The sequence below is a fragment of the Sinocyclocheilus anshuiensis genome, unplaced genomic scaffold (genome assembly GCF_001515605.1).
Source record: "Sinocyclocheilus anshuiensis isolate Anshui unplaced genomic scaffold, SAMN03320099.WGS_v1.1 scaffold379, whole genome shotgun sequence".
NCBI lineage: Eukaryota > Metazoa > Chordata > Actinopteri > Cypriniformes > Cyprinidae > Sinocyclocheilus > Sinocyclocheilus anshuiensis.
Genome location: NW_015552574.1, coordinates 1,272,174 through 1,292,006, shown reverse-complemented (window position 1 = coordinate 1,292,006; position 19,833 = coordinate 1,272,174). Strand labels below are relative to the sequence as shown.

The window sequence follows — 19,833 nt, the reverse complement described above, 5'->3', positions numbered from 1 at the left end:
AAGTACATGCTTACGGTTGATTATTTGCTCGCTTTGTTTTTGTGGATGAAGAACAATCAGCGGAGACGTGAAAATAAACAGACCTAAAACACATCAGGCCTCATTCATGAAACACAAGAACAAATTCATTTGTGTGTAAAATATAGATTTACCCAGAACACAGTGGAATCTGCATTTGCATTAATCTGTCCCTGTAACATTCAACGCTATTGAACCACTTTTTGTGCAGTATGAGTAAAGGGGGAACAATTAAAGGCACAATATGTAATTGTCGCCGCTAGAGGGCGTGTATTAAAAATAAAGAAACAAAGGCGTAGTTTGATGGCACCGTGACTGAGTGTGGAATCATGGTGAGTTGTTGTCTTCATCCCCACAGCCGATGCAATCTGACGGGACCATAGACTGTAAAAAAAAAAAGATGGACGACGCGTCTCCTATTCCTTCCACTATAGAAAAGTGAAGCCAAAGCATCTCACTATGGCCACTGCCATCTTGAGTAAAAAAGGTCATTTGGAGCCCGAGTCTGCGCAGTAGAGATTTGTTTGGAGCTAGAGTCTGCGCAGTAGTGTCGTGAGGTGGAGCCGCGGTATCAAACTCCCGCCAAACTCCTGCAGACCCAATCAACCATAACAACACGCCCCGTTTTTATAGCATCAACTAACTTTTATAGCATTACTAACTAAAATCAAACTTATCACAAAAACGAACAATTGAACATATATCAGCGTGATAACAACTACCTTAAATGACCAAAACTATCTTTCGGAAAATTGTATTGGAAGCGTAATTTATTTTTTTATTTTGACTTTAGTCCCATTCGTTTACATGGAGAGGGCGGGGTTTATGACCTGTACTGCAGCCAGCCACCAGGGGGCGATCAAAGGGCCCGCAGCTTCACTTTTCAGGACGTGTGAGGCACACCCGGACGGACTCGGGCAGAAATCATGTTCATGGATGAGCTAATGATTTATTAACGTAGTAGAATGAAGCAGGGTGAGGCTGAAAGCCGTCGAAGCGAAACGAGGCCGCTGAACGAGCCTGACACACAGCTTGAAGGCAGCGGAGCTTTTATTATGCCACAGTCGACCGCTTCCGCTCCTTCCGGTCGAGCGTATGTGGGGGAAAAAAGCAGCGCTGTTTTATCATACTAGATACATTTAAAAGTTCTGTTATAATGCTACTCTGTGCGGTCATCACCGGTCTAATAAAACGCACAACATATTAAAGTGTCTTTGGTGTTTCCATGTTTTCTACAAAACAAAACCGGAAATTGAGGGGTTATGACGTCATTAGCAGGCAACACAATGACACTATAGACACGCTCTGTGTCACTAGTTAAAATTGCTTAATTCTCTGGATTTAAACATTCTTCGAAACATTTGGGATAATATAAGTACACAAGTCAGCAAAATATATAACAGTTCTAGTGGTTTTTGGATATTTTAATTAAAAAAATCTTACATATTGTGCCTTTAAGTGCTTGCAGGAGTCAGATTTGACTGATCATGGGTCGAGAGGAGGGATGACCTACAAGTCCATGGTGGAGGATTTGCTACTCAACGGATCTGAAGCTCATTGACAAATATCTTATATCGTAAGATGCGCTCCCTTTACACAGAGTGCGCATGATCGCGAAATCGAAAGTGAAAGTGAACAGCGCGAGCGTTCATTCAAAAGAGAATACTCCCCATTAATAGCGGCTCTCTGATACATAAAAATTATATGTAATATTAGAATGTTTGCGGGAGCGGTCGGGACTGGACAAACGTTATACTTTTCAAAACGAAACAACGGCCATGAATCTTGCATACATTTTTATCTTTTTTTTATATCGATATTCGCCAAACAAAATATCGCGATACTCACGTGTATCGATATTTTCTTACACCCCTAGTAAAAACATTCCTTCAAACATTTCAATTTACTTAAAACTGTTTTTTTTTTTTTTTCAGCTATGAAGACATATATCTCACTGGCATATTTAAAATAGTCTTTACAGCTTTATTATCCTGCCTTCACCATTTGTTTTATTTTACTAATGTCTTTTATATAGATATTTTGATATTTAAAAACTATGAAAATCCATCATAAAAATATTTTTTAGTTTTAACTACTAGTTTTAATGTAGTTAAAACTAATTATGATATAAAGATAAACCACTTCAGTATTTGTCATTCATCCGAGTTGCTGAGACGACATTTGAGACACGAACAAATAAAAGGCAGTTTTATACTAAAGCTAGATGTTTACGTGAAGATAGTTTTACGTTCATTTCAATTATAAGTTGTTATATTTTTCTAAAGCCTAATAGTGTTTAAAAATGATGGCTTTCATTTATAAAGTAATGTTGAATGGCTATAATTATTCATTTTATCCTTAGAAATTGTGAAAAAATTATTTAATACAGTACCAATACAATATTGGTATCACTGATCTAGAGTAAAAAGAAGCCATTAAACAAATATTTAAAGTATCTTTATGGTGCATTCATTTGGAGATTCAGTGTAAAAATAATGCATTACAATATAAAAATATCACATATTAATATATAATTTTTTTATGTGATTATTATATATTACATGAACATTATATATATGAACAGATGTGGTAGTTAAATATCATTTGAACAGGGTTTTTTTCTTTCTTTGTGTGGCATCAAGCCGTAATTTTGTCAAATTGTAATTCATCATTTTCACCATATTTCAAAGTATATTTTTGGTTTTCATTATTTAATTATTACATTTTGTATTCAATTTAATTTGATCATTTATTTTCTTAAAGACTACAAGGCCAAGAGTGCCCATAGGTGAACTAATGGATTTATGAGAGAAATTCATTCTGCTTGTTTCATGAATGAAGCCCACTGCCGTTCTCTGCATGATCACGAATGACAGATTTTCACACACACACGAGATGCTGTAATCTCATGCATGACACACACTCATCAGCTCAATACAGTTCCCGTTTTCTCTCTCGCCTAAATCTTTAACCTCACATCTGCTCCTGCATCTCCACCGGCCGGCTGAAACTCGGACCCCTTCCGAAGAGATTTTCAGGTAAAGACTGAAAAAAAAAAAAAGCAAGACTCGGAAGACTATCATGCTTCAAAAATATTCAGTCTCTGCTCTAAGTTTAACAAAGCCACTGAGAGCAACACAGACAGAGAGAAAGAGAGAATCTGTGTGCATGTATGTGAGAGATGTGTCTGAATGTGTGTTCAAAGCTGGGTTCCTCAGGGGCTCACAGGTTAAAGACCACCGTTACTGTGTGTTATAGATGAGGCATGAATCCATAAGCTGGTTACCGTGTGATCGTCTCCTGTTTACCATGATCTCGAATCAAATTGAGGTGGTCCATCCAAAAACAAGGAACATCAACGACCGCATAACCACAATGATGTTTTGTAGTGGCCGTATATTTCTCATAAAGGCCCCACTGTTCTCTTCTCCAAATAGTTTCTGATGAACAAAGTAGCACATTCCCCAAATCATCCACTTTAATTACCATAAAAGTCTTGTATAAAGCCACAGAATGGACTGTAGTGTTGATTAAAGCTCATGACTGGGTGTCGGGTGTCTCTCCGTCACTCCCATCCGATCTTACCGGGGGCCCACCAGCATGTGCTCTAGGTAGATCAGGGGGTGAGAGGTCAAGATGCACAGTCCCTTTTACATCATAGAAGGATACAGCAGCGACAGAATCTCTGGCGGCTTCCGCCCACCGATGGAGGCGGAGTCACGGGTGCAAAGTAGGCGTGAACTTTAATGTTGGGCAAGTGAGTCTACAGAGGATGCAAGAAAAAAGGAAAATGACTCAAAAAATTGTGGATGTACAGCTGGCAGGAAGCTCACTAGCATATGATAACTTCCCGCCCTAGAAGACTGCTTATTTATGAAAAATAATGAATGCCAAAATGTTCAAACTCAGTGTTACCATAAATAAACGTCAACAGACACAGCAATTCTGCATGGTGGCAAAAACAACCAAAGTTTAAACTGATACATGTTAGATGGATAATATCTATCCATTTTGAGATTGTAAGCACAGGTTGATGACTGTGCTGTGTTAGCGCCCTCTTGTGTCAAAATCAGTGCTGCTATTCTCACAAGAAGTTTGCTAACTGAAAGCTGAAATTAAATAAACTATCAATATTAGATGAAAAACTTAAAAATTAGAATAGAAAATATGCTAAAATGACTAAAACAGGAAAAAAGTTCATTAGAAATATGTTTTTAAACAATAAAAACAGCAAAAGCACATAAATTACATTAAAAAAAGACAAAAATGTGAATAAAAGCCAACTCAATATTAATACTATAATAGTCAATGGATAGTAAACAATTTTTTTGTGTTATGGTATTTTTTAATACATTGTATAAAATGCTAATTTATAGAATGGGTTTGTTTTAGGTTATACAAATGTGCAATATTTACAAAAAAAATCCTACAATTACAATTTAACTATAATTTAGTTAAAATAACTAAAAAAAAATTCTAGGTAAATTTATGTAAATACTAAGGTCAATTATTTGAAAAACATTTTTAAAATTAACTAATCTCTCCAGTTACATTTATATTTGCACCACTTTTTTTTTTAATTATGAACTGAACCAAAATCACAGTGAATGATCCCAATTTGCATGATGCATCACCCAATTTAGTCAAACATTTACACTTGTAATATTTTCTTTACCCATTTAAACCCAATTCTTGGGACCATACTGAGCACTGCAATCTATATCCTAAAAGGTTTTATTTTTAGGAACATCCACAAGATTAGAAAGAATAACACACTGCAGGGCTTACCCTCAAGCGCTTGATGCCGGCGCGGGTGATCTGTTGACAGTCGTACAGCTCGATGCGGTCCAGGCTATGACAGGTTTTCAGATGCTCTAAAGACGCGTCTGTAATGAGCGGGCAGTTGTCGAGCTCGATCACCTCCAGTCGGTCGTGAGCGCAGGGTCCGCTGCCCAGCTGCCTGATGCCATCATCAGTGATGAGCTCACAGTGAGACAAACTCTGAGATCCAAACACATAAACATGTCCATAACACTCATTCAAATTAACTGCAATTAATCACATTTATGACGATTTGTGAAGAAAAGCCCTCAGATAAAGATAGCTTGGAGACAGATGAGTGTATCATGATGACAACGTGGTCATTTTCTCTCGTTTGATTTTTTTAAATAATCGATCACACTAAATTAAATTGACAGCACTAATTAAAGTCATGATGAAACAGAAATAGCGACAGATCTTTTCTTCTGTACTGTGATAATATAAAATGACAAAAACATATGCACAGATTAACTGTTCACAGTAAGATCTATAACACGCATTTAGAAAACAGAATGTCCATTTCATGCTGACTTTAAAATATGCAGTGTAATTTTTTTTGTACACTTTTGTGTTTTAATCCTTACCAGAACCTGGAGTCGAGGGCAGTGTATAGATAGCTGGATGAGCGTTCCATCTGTAATCTATAGAGAAAATAGAGTAAGAAAAATAGAGCGTGAGAAAATAAAGCCATGAGTTTTTAATGTGATAATTACGTTGTTGTATGTTTGCATCGATTTCTGTCCAAAATAACATACAAAATCATTTGAATAATAATATTAACAATAATTATATATTTCAAAATATATAGTTATATATAAAATACAAAACAGGAAATAATATTAAGAACTTGTAATCTTTAATTTAAAGGGATAGTTCACCCAAAAATTAAAATGTGATGTTTATCTGCTTACCCCCAGGGCATCCAAGATGTAGGTGACTTTGTTTCTTCAGTAGAACACAAACAAAGATTTTTAACTCAAACCGTCTGTCAGTCTTATAATGGCAGTCAATGGGCTCCACAGATTTGAGAGTAAAAAAAACATACACAGACAAAACCAAATTAAACCCTGCGGCTCATGACGATACATTGAGGTCTTAAGACACGAAACGATCGGTCTGTGCAAGAAAAAGAAACGATCAGTCTGTGCAAGAAACTGAACAGTATTTATATAATTTTTTACCTTTGATCCACCGCAATGTCAGCGCATTCACAACATCCGGCGCGTGACTCGTGTACGTGCTCTGGCATAGTAGACATAGATATATACAAGTAGATGCCTCATTAGTGACTGTTTCTATGGGCCGCGATACGTTCCAAAATGGTGGACGCGTCAACGTATCTGGAGCAGTCGAAATAGGGCATCTATACACATCTATGATAATAGACGCATGTGCGGAAGCGATCTGTCGCGCGTATACGTCTCTCATTATTTACACAGTGCAGAGAAATTGCAGACGTGTTCACTGGCACTGCGATGATCTAAAGATATTTAGAAGTACAGGTCATCACAATGGAAGACGATTTTGATATATCATCAGACAACGTGGAATTTTTTGCCCGACCGTATTTATTTGACATCATGCGCCGGATGTTGTGAATGCACTCAGGGCAGTTGGACATTGCAGTGGATCAGATGTAAAAAATGATATAAATACTGTTCAGTTTCTTGCACAGACCGATCGGTTCGTGTCTTAAGACCTCAATGTATCGTCACAAGCAGCAGGGTTTAATTTGGTTTTGTTTGTGTATGTTTTTTTGACTCTCAAAGCCGTGGAGCCTATTGACTGCCATTATATGACTGACAGACTGCAACGGTTTGAGTTAAAAATCTTTGTTTGTGTTCTACTGAAGAAACAGTCACCTACATCTTGGATGCCCCGGGGGTAAGCAGATAAACATCATATTTTCCTTGTTGGGTGAACTATCCTTTTAAGATAAGACCACTAATGAAAGCATATTTTATGATCTAGGTGGTATTTAAGATATGAAAGCCTGTTGTTGCCATGGAATAATAAGAATTTAAAAGAAAAAAGGTAATTGCGACTTCATCTCAAAATTCTGACTTTTTTCTTCCAATTCTGAGAAAAAAGAACTGCAAGATGTAAACTCAGAATTGAGGCAGGAATTGCAATAAAAAGAGTCTGAATTCAGTCAGTGTATATATCCAAATTCTGATTTATAACTTGCAATTCTATGTTTAAACAGTATCTCTCAAATCCTACTCTTATCCCCCAGAATTGTGAGAAACAAAGTCGCACTTGTGAGACAAAAAGTCGCAATTTTTATGTTTAATTTCATGGCGGAAACAAGATTCCACATCTAGTAGTATTAAACAAAAACACAATGATCATAAAAACTAAAATTTAAATTAAAAAAATACATTCAGGCTTACAATTTAAAACCTTTTCAAACATTTATAAGGTCTTTGTTTTTATGATTTGGAAAATATTACTCAAAGAATGAGCTGTTTGTATGAATTAGATTTTTATTTTATATTTTATTCTATTTAACTAATCAAAGGTAATAAACAAATATTTATTATAAAAAGATCAAATTCCTTTTTTATATATAGAAAATAATCCATACATTTCAAGTTCCTTCTCTTTAGAGTCTCCATTAAAATGTCACCCATTTCAAAATGTTACTAGATTTATTTTTCGCAAAAGTGACTAATCACTTCAGTGGGCAACAAAAAATATTTTATAGAGGGTTTTATCAAATGCAATGTTCTTCATGCAGAATTAATAACATTTAATACTGTTTTTAAAACATTATTATGCGTTACTCTCAATGCCAACCCACTGTGACTCACCTGTACACACTCTTCTAAATCCATCTTTTCTAATTCATGACAATTCTGGAAAAAATGAAAGCGTGAGAGAAAATAAGAAGAAACGGCACGCTGGATTTGTGTTGTTAGAAGCTCTGGAGGATCAGCACAGATGGAGGTCTGAGCTGTGCAGTGTGTTTGTGGGATTGTCTACTCACCCGTGCTAGTGAGGTGAAGCCTACATCTGTAAGCTGAGAGCAGCGAGCCACCTCTAATATTCTACACAGACACGGAGATCAATGATGCATCGTTTGAAAGAGGAGAAAAACTGGCTTATGGGGGATTGCAGCTGATGTGTGGGTTACACACCTGAGGCGAGGGCAGTTTTGGCCCAAGGCATTGAGAATAGTGTCTGTGATGTTTGCACAGCCCGACACACATAAAGACTGCAGCCGATGGCATCCGCGACAGATGGTTATGAGACCTTCATCTGTGATCTGCTGCTCGATTCACACACAGACAGAGCTGCATGAGGAACTCATCCGCAGGACATATTCACACCCGACCCCTGTACGACTGAATGTGTGTGACTTACTGAACACGTCTGCAAATTGAGTGTGACCAGCTCTGGACAGTGTGCTCCAATATGCTGAAGTGCTTCATCCTCCAACTATTAAGAGAGAGAACATAAGAGAGAGAGACAGATAATGAATGGATTTAAAGGGACAGTTCACCCAAAAATAAAACTTGTCATTATTTACTCACCCTCGTGTTGTTTCATGCCTATTTATTTTTACGTAGAATACAAAATGAGGCATTTTGCAGAATTGATGACAACTATTACCATAAAATTATACATTATGGTGTTTTTTTGTCTATTTTTGTCCCTGCCAGGTTGCCATTGTATGAAAAATCCCAGTTTTAATGTGGATAACAACAGTTAGCCCCGATGTTAACACATGAATCACATTTTTTAGGTTATCTGACAAATCTGTACAGCTCTCTCTTCCACCTTCAATACCACGACTGAGGTGCCCTTGAGCAAGGCACCGAACCCCCAACTGCTCCCCGGGCGCCGCAGCATAAATGGCTGCCCACTGCTCCGGGTGTGTGTTCACGGTGTGTGTGTGTTCACTGCTGTGTGTGTGCACTTAGGATGGGTTAAGCACTAAGCACTAATTCCTAGTATGGGTCACCATACTTGGCCACATGTCACATCACTCACTTATCTTTTTTTTTTTTATACTTTGTAACCACTGTGGCCTAATTCAATATGTGCTTCAATTTTTATATTGTCATTTTATTTATTTTAGTTTCAGCAAATTTGTTATGTGCTTTTGTCCTTTTTTTTTTTTTTTTATATTTCTATATAAATTTCTTATATTTTATTTTTGGTCATTTTAGTATCTACTTGTTTCAATTAAGTGACAAAACAACATTTCTAATTTTCATTCTTTTTTAACATTTATGTTTGTTTGTTTTTGCATCAAAAATTGTTATATTTATTTTATTTCTGCTTAATTTAACCTTTTGTTTAATTTGTTTTAATCAATGCATGCATCTGAGTCAGGGCTCTAGTACTTATTAGTATTCTGAATTACCTTTCATTTTAAGTTTTCAGTTTCATTTTCATTTTAGTTTATATTTAAGTAATTTAGTTATGTGCTTTTTAATTCTTATTAGTTTTATATATATATATATATATATTTCTATATTTTATTTCAGTTTTAGCAATGACTACATTTAGTAAGTATATAATTCAGTTAGTTGCCAAAGCAACATTTCTAATTTTCGTTTCGTCTTCTAAATTTCTTCTTTTCTTTTTTTATTTATTTATTTTAAGTCTTTCATCATAATATTTACATTTTTCCCTTTTTACAGCATTATTTAAATTAGAAATAATTTATATATATATATTTAAATAAATGTAAAAATAATTTTTATTGTTTTAGTTTCAGTTAACAGAAATATCATTGAGGAGAAGAGCTAGTAATTACTTTTTTTTTTTCTCTTTAGTTTTAGTTCGTTTTTTAGTTTTAGTTAGTTTAGTTTTTAGCTAGTTATTTCAGCCAGTTGCCAAGGCAGCATTACTAATCTAAGTTTTTAAAAGTTATAATTTAGCATTTTTATTTTATCTTTAATTTTTAGTTAACAGTACTGTGGGGGGTGGGGGGGTGCGCAGTGCTAGTGGCACACACTGCACATTTAAAGATTTATTCAAAATCTAGCTATAATTGTGTCTAAATAACACAGAAAAGGGGGAAGAACTGCGAAGAAGGCTTGAACATGTTGTGAAAGCACAGAATTACCTGTGTGCAGCCCTTGAGGAACAGGCCTTTGAGTCCTGGACAACATCTCACAAGCGCTTGTATGCCGTCTTTGGTCACCTGATCACACCACGAGATGTTCAGCTGCTCTAGCAACGGACAGCCCTCGCTAAAATGACACAGACAGAGTCGTTTAGCCCTAGAGAAGCGTTTTGCATAACCAGCAAGTGTGTGCATCTGCGAACGCTGACCTCAGAGCTTTGAGGGACAGGTTTGTGATTGAGGTGCAGGAGGCAAGATCCAAGTGCTTCAGTTTGGGACAAAATTTACTCAAGCTGTTACAGGTACTGCAAAAAGAAAGAAAGAAAGAAGTTCAACAGAGATCAACAAACATTAACACACACATCGCATCGTTCACTCACCTGTCAGTGATCTTGGTGCAGCCATTGAGGCTGAGCAGCTCTATATTTCTGCAGTTCTGGGCAAACGTTCTGCGAGAGCCAAAAACACATTTTATATTAAACATTAAACAATGCTTGAATTTCCTTTCAAGTTGTAATAATGTCTTGAGTATAAACGTAGCGTCTTTCAGAATGGAAAGCAGACAACATTGCTAAAGTGAATGTTAAAGCTGCAGTCTACTTTCTTGACAGGCCTATTTGCATAAAGTGACAAAATAAACTGAAGTGTTTTTGCTCTAAACTATAAACGTAAGGTTTGCATACACGGCAAATCTTAAATGTACTTAAATGCAAAGGCACAATAAGCAAATTCAGCTGTTTTTTTATGTCGTTAAACCAGAAGTCAAAATTATTGACAGGCAGGAAGTATTTCTGGTTGGTCAGTCTTTTCTGCTGTCGAGTTGACAAAAAGATTCTCACAACACCTATTTCAGTGATATCTGTCAGTTAATAGGGATATTTATCACTGACAGCATTTTTAATGCAAAATACAAGCCCAAATATTGAAGCGATCAAATGTACCATGTTCAAAAGTTTGGGGTGAGTATGATTTTTTTTTTTTTAAAGATTTTTGAAAGAAGTCTAAAAAAAATTGTGGAAACAATATTGCGATATTGCAAAATATTACTGCTATTTAAAATAACTGTCTTATATTTGAATATTTTTACCAATTTTCATTGAATATAAATTGTAATTTAATCCTGTCATTGTAAAGCTGAATTTTCAGCATCATTACTCCAGTCTTCAGTCTCACATGATCCACCAGAAATCATTCTAATATGCTGATGAAAAAAGAAAACGTATTATTATTATCAATGTTGAAATCAGTTGTGCTGCTTTACATTTTTGGGGAAGGCGTGACGCATTTTTCACAATGCTTTGATTGCTTTTGCATTTATTTCAAACAGAAACATTATACATGTCTTTACTGTCATTTTTAAAAACAATTTAATCCAACATTTTTGAATAAAAGTATTACTTTCTTTAAAAAACATTTACTGACCCCACACTTCTGGACAGCAGTGTAAATTGCTTTGGATAAACCTTTTGTCAAATGCATACATGTAAATGTAAAAACCAATTTAAAAAAAAAAAAGAGTTCTTTTTTTTTCCCCCCCCATCTCCAAATGGGTCTTCAAGAATGAATAGTTTCATCTTTTTGCTGTGAAAACGTGCTCATCATAGATAAGCATTCATCCACTCCCCTCTTTCCCACCTGAGAGCGCTGTCTCCAACACCCAGACATCCTCTAAGACTTAACTTCCTTAGGAAGCCTCCACACCGTTTTGAGATGTTCTCCACCACACGGCCCTGTAAATAAAGCGATTTTTTATGATCTTTAGCCCCTTTTGTATTAAAGGGATAGTTCACCCAAAAATGACAATTCTGTCATTAATTACTCACCCTCATGTCGTTCCAAACCCGTAAGACCTCGGAACACAAACTAAGATATTTTTGATGAATTCTGAGCACCACGTGGATACGTTTTCTACGTTGTTTGTGCTTTGATTTGAACGTAAAACAACGTATCCACGTGGTGCGGCTGACACAGAACAGCATACGCTGTTTACGTGTCAGTGGATATTCTCCAAAATGGCGCTACGGTGACACGGAGGAGACGAATTGTTGAATAAAGTCATTATTTTTGTTTTCTTTGCTCACAAAAAGTATTCTCGTAGCTTCATAAAATTACGGTTGAACCCCTGATGTCACATGGATTATTTTACCGATCTCCTTGCTACGTTTCTGGACGTTGATCGTGTAAGGACCCTTGCTGTCTATGGGAGGGTCAGAGGGCTCTCAGAATTCATCAAAAATATATTAGTTTGTGTTCCGAAGATGAACGAAGGTATTACGGGTTTGGAACGACATGAGGGTGAGTAATTAATGACAGAATTTTCATTTTTGGGTGAACTAACCCTGCCTGTGAATACTGCCTGAAATTCCTTGTGTTTTAGTACTCAGAACAAAATGTGGATTGTCCAGATTAAGAGCAACTACTGTCTACTAACCTCAATGTCTCTCTGGAAGTCAAAGAGGTCAATGCGCTGCCAGTTACTGCCATCCAGGGCTAACACGTTCCATGACTGAGAAAAGAGAGAGAACATGAGAAACAGAAACCCAATCCACTACGGATACATGTTCTAGAAGAGAATAATATTTTATTTCTCTCCATAGACAGCCATTCAAAAGTAGCTGTATATCCTGACAAAGTATCACTGCAAGCAACATTCAATCCACTAAATATTTTACTATGTTATAGTAGATGTTTTGACAGGCTCTTAAAAGCGTGAAATGACCAAATGTCAAAACAGACACTTAATGTGCCACAAAGCACCAGTTTAATCTATAACGTGCTTAGAAAAAAAACACACACTTACTCGTGAGACTTGTGCGCAGCGGCAAAGTGTGACTACATCCAGAAATGAGAAAATTCTGCAGAAAAACATCAGAACTATTAGCAAAACTCATTAACAAAAAGCTGTGATAGTAGAGTCATTAAAGTCTTCATTATTTCTGTTTGTTCGAAAACAAGTCTTTGCTCTAAAAACAGCAAAGACAGGGAGAGATGAAGAAGATCGAGATTATTAAGATTATTAACAAGATGACATTATTAAAATAAGGAAATGAAGCAGGAAGAGAGAGAAGTGCTGAATGGCTTTCACACCAACCGTAACAACAGTTCCTTCGGCAGCTTCTTGTTGATAACAGCCTCGTCATTATTGGAGAACATCTGAGGAGACAGAAAGACATGCATTTATAAAACTGTGTGGCTCATGAGTTCAAAGGTCAACAACAGGGTTTTACAGTTTGTGTGCTACAGCAAATCACACACTTTCAACAATACATCAAGAAGCCAATACTTCTGTGTGACCACAATGTTGAAGTGTCTCTTATATTCTTATGTGAGAAAACTGAGCCTGTCATTTTATAACAAGGTCACCTGCTCCGCAATGGATCCTCTGCAGTGAATGGGTGCCGTCAGAATGAGAGTCCAAAAAGCTGATACAAACAACACAATTCACATGACTTCAGTTCATTAATTAACATCGTGTGAAACAAAAAGCTGTGTGTTTGTAAGAAGCAAATTCATCATTTTTATCAGCTGTTTGGACTTTCATTCTGACGGCACCCATTCACTGCAGATGATCCACTGGTGAGCAAGTGATGTAATGCTAAATTTCTCCAAATCTGTTCTGATGAAGAAAAACTCATCTACATCTTGGATAGCCTTAAGGGAGTAAGTAAACATTTTTTTCTAATTTTGGAGTAACTACTCCTTTAAAGTAGACATAATATTTCAAGGTAAGGATCCTTTTTTATTATTTTGTCACTTTCTGTAAATTGGCAGTAGTGCAGAATGTATTTTAACATTGAAACAATTACACAAATCAAATTTTTCTGTGAAAAAAAATGTTTTTTAATCCCAAATTCTATTTTTTTGCATATAGAATTTTGCCCTACCGGCTTGACTTTGTGCCAAATATACTATATGAAATTAACACCAGAGGTCTTATCTTGCTCCCATTAAACCACAAAACCTTTTTTCCAAGTGGTAACAAGAGATACAGATTGTCCTGCTGAATAATTCAGACCGGACCGGATGTTCCCTTTTTTAAGAAGTGTCTACCTCACATCCAAGAATAGTGGAGCGCACATAAATTGTTTCTGTGTGCACTGGCCAGTCCACTGTTAAAATACAAAAACACTGATTTCTTTTTATAAGCCAGGGGTGCCCAAACTCGGTCCTGGAGGGCTGGTGTCCTGCAGAGTTTAGCTCCAACTTGCCTCAACACACCTGCTAATAAGTTTCTAGTATGCCTAGTAAGAGCTTCATTAGCTGGTTCAGGTGTGTTTGATTAGGGTTGGAGCTAAACTCCGCAGGACACCGGCCCTCCAGGACCGAGTTTGGGCATCCCTGTTATAAGCCCATCTTGATCTGAACAAGAATTTGATCCCAGCAGTCTGTTGAGGCCTCTTTGTCAAAATTAACTAATTAACACAGAAAATGTATCACAGATAATGACACGGTTGAACAAGATCGTTGGAATCACTTTCAGAATGAAGAACATATAAAACATTGACAGCCAATCAGAATCCATCTGACATTAAAGAGATCAAGCATTTAAAGCAGCAGGAGACATAACTGCAGTGTGTGCTTATAATAAACAGAACGTTACCGTACATTAGTGTGGACGCTAATATAGTTACTGTCATCTTTATGGTTCGTTTTTGGTGTGAACGGGCCTTTAGTCATATTTTTATAATTCCAGAGACTGTTCACTTTCATTGTAATGGAAAAACTGCTTAGACATTCTGTTAAAAATCTTCTAGTGTTACACAGAAGAAAGAAAGTCATTACAGGTTTGAAATGACATGAGGGGGAGTAAATGATGACTGAACTTTCATTTTTGGGTGAACAGTCCCTTTAAAGCATTGACTGAGAAAGACAAACAATGTGTGAGATAGCTTACAGCTATTCTTTATTATGAACTCTCACATTTGTGTTGTTCCTCTTTCTTTTCACCCATCCATGCTGTATGGGGCGACTTTCCATCTGTTTGTTTGTTTAAGGATGAGCCATGTGATGTCTGACTGCAAACTGTTACAAACCAGGAACGACTGATCACTTGTTTCCGGCTCATCTGAAACACCGTATATCACCAGATGACTTTTCTCATGACCAAATCCCTTTTATATCTAAGTGTCTCCTGTAAAAAGTGACACACTTCCTTTTACATGTAATGCAACAGCTTCTAGTGCTCTGATTGGCCTGGATATCTTTGTCAGCTAAACCTTCTGTTGACCCATAAACAACCCCATTTCCTCAGTAACACTGTCAGAGTATCCAAATTACAACTGCACATTTGCAGGCAGTCTAAAAAACCCCAGTGTGGCACAGTAATAAAACTGTTGTATGCTATATCCCTATTTTCAGGCAATATTGCTACAATCAAGCAACTGAGCATAAGATGAGCTGTCAGTCATTTGTAAATATAACTCTCATGCTGCCGTCACCAAAACAATGTCCAGATAATCACTCAGATCCTAAAAAAAGAAACAGGCCTAAGCCGGTAACAATGCAGTGCTTCTTAAATACTAATTACATTCATGTCTTTGCAATAGAAATACTGCAACTAGGCCTTGTATCTTAACAAAAATGAACCTAGTAATCATAATTTCCACTTAAATGTCCTGGTTATTATTGTAGAGTCATAAGGAACTATTATGATTATGGGAGGTCCTTCAAAAGTTACTAAGAATGTTTCAGAACACGCATGTGGTTTTTATGGCATTTGTGTCTAGTGTAAGTTATCAATAATGCAAGAACTTTATCACAAATAAATGTATTATGATTATAACTACTGAATGTTTATTTAATAATTTCCATTCTTCTATACTTGGTGCAATGTCACTTTCACATCAGCCATGCTGAAATTGTTATCAGAAATAACAATTAAAATGTCATACAAAGAGGACAGTTAGTCTATGTAAAATTATTGGTGATTTGTCAGTAATGTCACACCCTGAATGGTTAAAATGGCTTTTAAAGTTGTGTCTACTGTGTATAGAGTTAAACACCTGGTGGAAAATGGACACCATGGTACATTTTGGTTAGGAGGATAGGATTATATTCCAACATATTACAGGGTAGATCAACACTGGGGCACTACATAACAAAATATTCTTTAGTAACTGCCTACAATGTATTCACTTTGACATTGCATGTCTACATCTGATCTTTAAGAGCAACTACCCCCGATAATAAAGCATAGCATCAATGCCATGTGCCTCAACACTACGGCTGTGTGTCAAATCAAGTAACCCGCCTACCTAGACAGCATCACAGGCGGCCAAAACTGCAGCACGCTGCTGATATGCCTCGAAAATACAGTCTAAGTAGTCAGCTCACTAAGTTTTGAGACACACCCGATGTAAACACAGGTATAACTTGTTTAAACACGGTTGATCTTGCGTCTTCGAGGGAAGCAACAAGTTTAAATGTTTGCGTAAACAGGCCCAACTGTTCTATGTAGTAAAGAGTTGTAATGCGCTTGTGTTTTTACGCGTAAAGGCCCGTGTATATATATCCAGCTTTTGTTTTGGCCGGCTGTTTTTCCCCACTTCAGCCTGTGGGCCTACCACCATTATCCGTCTCCTATAATCTCAGCTAACCAGTTTAATTTAGAAAAGACATCGAAACGTAGATCCCAACCTACTGTTGCTTCACGTAAATAACAGAGAAATATTAAAGCACCGTTTGTGGCTCGTTAAGCTTGGAACAATGGTTGTGTTTATACAATCCGACACAAAGTAGACCTGACAAGAAACAAAATATAGCGATTTAAAAGAGCCATAACACCGGATTTGGTGTTGCCTTTGGTCAACATACATTACTGAACGTGTTTTACAGACTGACAAGGGATTAGAAGAGCTGAACTCATGTGTATGATTGCGGAAGCTCGGCCTCTTCTACTGCAACAACACTAAATAATCCTCAATGATTTAAGACGTTTAGGAGTAAAAACGCACGATTATTTACATCGACATGTCAATCTGCAAAATAAACTGGCTACTCGCCTCAAAGCGACTCCGAGAGACGCCGTTCACCTCCTTACCCATCCTGAGCACTGTACAGTCGGTCAACCGGAGAGGAAACGCGCGTCCGGTTATTAAAAGGTGGCAGATGCGTCGGTGCCGCTGGTTTCCGTCGAGCTCATGCCGTGTTTTCGCTTAATTTCCTCGCGTTTGTATATGGCGAAGATGCAGAAGAGCCCCAGTGGTTGAAGAATGAACAAATCAAGCTTATCTCCTGTTGTGTTGCGGATCACCCCTCCTCCCCTTTACCACGACTAGATCTCAGACAGTTCCCCATCTGAAAACTACACCTTATAGTCAATATTGTTCATAAATATTGCAGTTGTATCTGTCCATACGCATTTGTCAGACTGAATTCATATTTAGCACTTTAAAGCTATGTGTGGTAGTAACTTGTTGTCTGTGGACAAGTTGTCTGTGGACAACGTTCAACGTCTTAAAGGTCGAATTTAAGTCATTTTTGATCAAATATTACCAGTTGTGTAGATGTCATATTACCAAGCTTGAAATAGTATCCATTTATAAAAAAATATGTGAGCATCATTTCAGATGAATTCAATGCATTATTTATAGTTTGACACTAAAAGTTTGTTTGTTTGGCGTGCTGAGGATATTAATACATTTCTATGGGTCAATGTGTGCAAACTACTTGTGAAAAGTGCAATATTTTGTCCTATTATAGTATGGAAAGTGTACAGACTGCAAATCATTTGTTTTCTTGTTATTGTTATGCTCGTTTCCGGGTTTGATGCGTCAGCCCCGCCTTCGGCGGTCGTAGCCAATAAAAACACAAAGATGGTCTTCGTCATTTGACGTAATCGTGGTGGTAACACGAGGCAGCGTTTTCCCAAACAAACAAAAAAGATATGGATAAGAGTCACATTTTTATGCTAAACCTCCAAACATTATTAGGTAAGTTTTACATACACAAATGTAAATGGTCAGAAAGGAAGCCCAGTATCTCCCACTTCAAAGCTGATTTGAGGATTTATTTTGAAACTCTTCAAGGTCTGTCAAATCGGAAAGCAACCAGAACTATGGACACGCTCAAAGAACTAAACTCCTCTTTTCTATTGTGATTATTGATGTATACCCTCCTTATTATTTAGTATTTATTTATTTTTCTTTCCCTTTTCTTTATTTTTTCTTCCAGAAAATGTGAACACCATGTTTGTAACCTTTTGTTATACTTTTGAATGTTAATTGTTCAGCATATACAATTAATAAAAAAAAATAAATAAAAAAAAAAGTTTTCCCAAACAAATGACATGGAATGGTTCAGCAACACGGTTACACATATCAAATTAAAGTCATGTCAGAGAAAATAAGTTAATATATTTATATTTGTATTTATAATTGTATTACTATTATATTCACAATAATACATTTCAGCTCTTTACAAAGTGTTTATGTGCAGACCTGTAAACAAATATTGGTCAAATGGAATGCTTTAGTAAACTGAAATCTTGCACATCTTCTAGATTTTATTTCAGACACAAATGTTAGAGAACTACCTCCTGACAGTATACAACTTCATATATACATCCTAAAGGCACCAATCTAAAATATGTCTGAAGTTATGCTAATCGTAAAATACTGCCAATAAAGAGTAAAGACTTTAAAATACAAAATAAATAAATACAAATATTTAGAGAAAAAGTTATTGTACTTCAGTTCTAGGGATAATCAAAGGGTGCTTTCATTATTATCTATATCTATCTATCTATCTATCTATCTATCTGTGTGTGTGTGTGTGTGTGTGTGTGTGTGTGTCCCCATGGGTAAACAAGCTGATAAATCATACAGAATTAAGTTTTTGGAAAATCTAAAAATGCAGAAAGTTTCCTGTGAGGGGTAGGTTTAGGTGTAGGGTTGGTGTAGTTCAATAGAATATACGGTCTGTACAATAGAAAAACCATTACGCCTATGGAGAGTCCCCACAAGGATAGCTGTGTGTCTGTGTGTGTCTGTGTGTGTGTGTGTGTAGAGAGAGAGAGAGATTATTACAAAAAAATCCTCTTATCAATACAGAATAAATATTAAAACTTGAAGTCTGAAATCTTCATTTGTGTAAAAAAAACTATAATCAAAATATACTAAATATACAAATGATTAACGTATGTGATGTAATGGGAAACTATTCAGTTCATGATGGCCTTTATGGCGTTTTAATTTAGAAAAAAAAAAACATGCAACATATAAACAAAAAAAAGAATGCGGGGTAAAAAAAAAAAAAAGATACACATTCAAATCACAACAAAATAATTACTTTCTCTGTTTCAGTACTTTGTTTCTGTTGATTTCGCTTTATAAATGCAACAGCCTTTAAAAGACTTTTTAGGCTAATGTAAATACTAAAGCTCACTATAAGCCATTTCTCAACATCTGGGCTGCATTCAGCCCCGACAAAAACGGTGCAAAACGTTTTTGAAATGGAAACGGTGGTGCGTTGAACACACTGTTCTGATGACGCAAGAGCTGCAACTATGGCAGCTGAGAAGGCCATTCTTTGTGTTCTTTTTGAAGAATTTTCGGAACCTGATGAAATCGGTATAAATACGTGTTTAATGCTGCAAAATACGCTTGATGGTACAGTCACTGCCGTTGCCCTCCAGAATAAAAGAGGCATCCCAATCAAATGAAGGGATTTGTGGAAATTTGTGGTTCCTAATTATTGTGATCTAACATTTGCCTCGCATTTCAGGATGAAAAGACAAACATTTCAGGTGAAGGATAATCCACTTCTTACCTTCAAGACTGTGTTATGATCTATATGGCCTTATTATTTTTATTGTGAGTATTAGGCTTATCATTATTGCTGATCACTGTTGTTGTGCTATGATATTGTAATATTTACCAATATATAATCAGAGGAGTATAGAAAAGTTTATGAAA

The 19,833-nt window shown here is 36.4% G+C and overlaps 1 protein-coding gene across 1 annotated transcript; it reads right to left on the bottom strand.

Annotated features, from left to right (window-relative positions):
• Positions 1 to 2,770: 2,770 nt before the first annotated feature.
• Positions 2,771 to 17,180, bottom strand: LOC107665129 (F-box/LRR-repeat protein 20-like). The gene is made up of 15 exons (XM_016455889.1): positions 16,921 to 17,180; positions 13,011 to 13,072; positions 12,720 to 12,774; positions 12,351 to 12,425; positions 11,555 to 11,649; positions 10,300 to 10,368; positions 10,129 to 10,224; positions 9,920 to 10,046; positions 8,206 to 8,280; positions 7,980 to 8,110; positions 7,829 to 7,889; positions 7,653 to 7,697; positions 5,424 to 5,480; positions 4,807 to 5,019; positions 2,771 to 3,781 (listed from the first exon to the last, which is right to left on the bottom strand). Exons 1-15 carry the CDS (start codon positions 16,960 to 16,962, stop codon positions 3,674 to 3,676), a joined length of 1,311 nt encoding a protein of 436 aa, XP_016311375.1. The 5' UTR covers positions 16,963 to 17,180; the 3' UTR covers positions 2,771 to 3,673.
• Between the last annotated feature and the right edge of the window lie 2,653 nt (positions 17,181 to 19,833).